This window comes from Chiloscyllium plagiosum, unplaced genomic scaffold (genome assembly GCF_037043375.1).
Source record: "Chiloscyllium plagiosum isolate Xiang-an unplaced genomic scaffold, Cpla_swu_hap1 HiC_scaffold_27, whole genome shotgun sequence".
Taxonomy (NCBI): Eukaryota; Metazoa; Chordata; class Chondrichthyes; order Orectolobiformes; family Hemiscylliidae; genus Chiloscyllium; species Chiloscyllium plagiosum.
In genome coordinates this window covers 51562170-51566008 of record NW_028270165.1, presented here as the reverse complement: position 1 = coordinate 51566008, position 3839 = coordinate 51562170, and the positions used below count along the sequence as shown (strand labels likewise).

Genomic DNA, 3839 nt, shown 5'->3' with positions numbered 1-3839 from the left:
CACTATACCTCCAATTTTGGTGTCCTCTGCAAACTTACTCCACCTATGTTCATAGCCAAATCACTTATATAAATGATGAAAAGTAATGGACCCAGCACCGATCCTCGTGGCACACACTGGTCATAGGCCTCCTGTCTGAAAAGCACCCCTCCACCACTGTCTTCTACCTTTGAGCTAGAACTGAAAAAAATAATTCTGAGGTCAAAATGCTTTCCCTCGTTGTGGTTCTGTTCGCCGAGCTGGGAATTTGTGTTGCAGCCGTTTCGTCCCCTGTCTACGTGACATCCTCAGTGCTTGGGAGCCTCCTGTGAAGTGCTTTTGTGATCTTTCATCCGGCATTTATAGTGGTTTGTATTTTCCGCTTCCGGTTGTCAGTTCCAGCTGTCCGCTGCAGTGGACAGATACAAATCACTATAAATGCCGGAGGAAACATCATAGAAGCGCTTCACAGGAGGCTCTCAAGCACTGAGGATGTCACCTGGATAGGGGACGAAACGTCTGCAACACAACTTCCCAGCTCGGCGAACAGAACCACAACAACGAGCACCCGAGCTACAAATCTTCTCCCAAACTTTGAATGCCTCTCCTCTTCTTCTCCTGCTCACAGTACGCTGGCTGTAGCCAGCCAGCTGAGAGTCAGTCCTCAACGGAGGAGATTCCAATCTCCTGGTATTTTTTTTTTAAACTGAGGTAACTAAATCTCTTGGTTAAACTTTTTTTAAAATCCACTCACATTTTTTTCCCCAGCACCCATGTGTGTGTGGAGGTGTGAGATAGCAGATACATTCAATTTTGCTCAAAGCACACAATCTGCAGGCAGTCAATCCATTTTTTATTTGGAAGTAGAACCAGTCTGACTCAACATTAGGAGACAGGCATGCTCTAACCTCACACCTTAAATACATTCTCTGAGCTGAAATGTCACCTTCAAATTACATCGAGAACGTTCCTTATAAGTAGTTCTGGGATTTACATATTAATGAACTGAAACCTGCAACCCATTCTAAAAGATGAAAGACTTGACAGCAATCTAGATTTGTTCAATTCAGTTGTATGACACAGAATTTGTCCCAAAAAATTACAATGTCTTGTGATCCTGCTCCACAGCTACCTGATGAAGGAGCAGCACTTCGAAAGCTCGTCCTTCCAAATAATACCAGGTTATGTTCCAATACGTTTGTCTGATTTTTACCTTTGTTTCTCGTGAACACAGCCCACACTTTCTGCTGCAGGCAGTAACCTTTACAATGCTGATGAAATGATGCAGTACCTGCAGAGATGAAAAACTTAACAGTTTTAATTTTAATTATGTCTTATGATCCTGCTCCACAGCTACCCGATGAAGGAGCGGTGCTCCAAAAGCCAGTACTTCCAAATAAACCTGTTGAACTATAACCTGGTGTTGTGAGACTTTTAATCTTTGTTTCTAGTGAATACAGCCCACATCTCCCACTGCTGCCAGTAACCCTTACAATGCTGATAAAACAATGAACCCGAACTCCTGAAAAATTTATAATTTCTCACAATTCTGCCACTCGTTCACTTCTGATCCAGGACATTGGAAACTTAGTGCTGGAGGTTGAAAGAAATGAGTAGCTTTAAAACAAAAACTTGTTGAATCTCTCAGCTTTCAATGAGAGTCTGAGTCTGACGGTGAATTCTGGTAACCTTTATTGCAACCCTGCTTCATTACAGTTTCAATTTTTCCCAGAAAAAAGGTGCACGAAAAGTAGCGTTTTTTAAAAAAACAGTTCAAGGTCAAAGCGCACACACTCCCCATCCCCCACTTTCTTTACTATTGGTCAGCACCAAATTATCCCTTTGTAACTGGATCCTTGGAACAGCCTTCACCTGGAGGAAGTATTGCCTCACTCAGCAGTTTCAGCCTACACTCTGTATACAAGTTAGTTTCTCCAGCTCATTTGCAGGAGGGAGGTGCAATCATGAGTCAACCACACTGCTGTGGGTGTGGAGTCACGGGTAGGCCAGACCGGGTAAAGGATGCAACTGGGATGACAGTGAATCCTTTCCTGCAAAGGTAGCTTCATTCTCTAAAAAGGACTTGAGTGAATAAGATGGGAGTTTTCTTCCCCTGAAAATGGTTTCATCGTTTGATTCTGAACTCCAGATTTCAATTGCGCCATCTACCATGGTGGGATTCAAACCTGGGAGACCCCAGAACTGGGTTGATTGTCTAGTCGAAAATGGTACTTATCCGTCACTCCTTCAATTTCTCTGATGGCACGTGAACTCGTTGATGTCTCTGGAGGTAGGAGGAGCAGGTGAAGCCCTTCCTGCACTTGGAGCAGGTGAATGGCCTCTCCCCAGTGTGGATCCGCTGGTGGGTCAGCAGGTGGGAAGAATTGGTAAATCCCTTCCCACACTCAGGGCAGGTGAATGGCCTCTCCCCTGTGTGGACCCGCTTATGCTGCCGCAAATTGCTCAAATGATTGAATCCTTTCCCACACACAGAGCAGGTGAATGGTCTTTCCCCTGTGTGTATCCGCTGGTGGTTCAGCAGGCTGGAAGAATCAATGAATCCCTTCCCACACTCTGGGCAGGTGAACGGCCTCTCCCCCGTGTGGAGCCGTTCATGCTTCCTCAAGTTGCTCACACGACGGAAAGCCTTCCCGCACTCTGAGCAACCGAACGGCCTCTCCCCAGTGTGGACCCGCTGGTGGGTCAGCAGTGCAGATGAATGCGTGAACCCCTTCCCGCACACCAAGCACGTGAATGGCTTCTCTCCCGTGTGGACCCACTGGTGCGCCCGCAGGTTGGAAGAATTTGCAAATCCCTTCCCACACACTGAGCAGATGAACGGCTTCTCCCCGGTGTGAACGCGTCTGTGAATTTCCAGCACTGAGGGGGAAGGGAATCCTTTCCCACAGTCCCCACATTTCCACGGTTTCCCCATGGGGAGAGTGTTCCTTGTGTCACTCTGGGTTTGAAATTACAAACAGAACGGGTACACAGTCTGTCCCCACCGTGAGGGGTGTGATTTTGATTCCCCCAAGCTGAGGAAATGGTTTGAAGCACTTTTTCACAGTCAGCACACTGAATCTCCCTCACTTAGTATTCTTCCTGCCACACTCGTGTCCAAAACCCCTCAAGCAGACCAAAGCAAACATTTCCTCTCAACTTGAATGGCTGCTGATATTCAAGTCCCAATGAATCAATGAGCTCTGCCAGAAGTTGATGTATCAATTGCTTTCAAATTTCTTTCCCCATGTCTTCCTGCAAAAATAAACTCACAAAATAAGTGATCACGGTCAGTACAGTTAAGTAAAGATACATTGATGGCAATTCCTGTAGATTGCCAGGTGCCTGCTGATCACATTATCCAGGTCACAGAAACCTGAAAACCCTCATGCAGCCAGATAGCCTTAAGTGTGTATGGAGGAAAACTTCATTTAGGGGACAATGACCTAGAACAAGCTGCCTACAAAGGTGCTGGATCAAGATATGAAAATAAACTGTCAAGCCTGCTTGCAGAAAGAAAGCCAGGAAAGTTGCTGAATGAGTAAGGTGGGGGATAGGTCCCAGGGAAATAGTGAGGAAAGAGATTAACCCGAGATTCGTACAGTTGGGAAAGGGAGTGAATCAAACAGTCAGGGCAGGAAGGAATAATGCAGAGAACAATGTAGGACTGAAGTTATACTGCATTTACAACAAAGCAAGAGACCTAACAGGGAAGGCAGATGAAATCAGGGTTCATGGTCAAAAACATGGGACTGGGACATCATAGCAATTACAGAAATGTGGCCCAGAGATGGACAGCTCAATGTTCCAGGATACAAATGCCATAGGAAAGATACAGGGGGGACAAGAGAGGTGGGGAG

The 3839-nt window shown here is 46.0% G+C and overlaps 1 protein-coding gene across 1 annotated transcript; it reads right to left on the bottom strand.

Moving 5' to 3' along the window:
• Positions 1-2218: 2218 nt before the first annotated feature.
• LOC148144033 (uncharacterized) lies at positions 2219-3359 on the bottom strand. Its single transcript, XM_087975291.1, has one exon. The coding sequence runs from the start codon at positions 2912-2914 to the stop codon at positions 2219-2221; it is 696 nt and encodes a 231-aa protein (XP_087831417.1). The 5' UTR covers positions 2915-3359.
• Positions 3360-3839: the final 480 nt, after the last annotated feature.

Bases quoted from the DNA above. Each gene is read 5' to 3' on its own strand.
- LOC148144033 (XM_087975291.1), bottom strand. From the start codon at position 2,914: ATGGGGAAACCGTGGAAATGTGGGGACTGTGGGAAAGGATTCCCTTCC.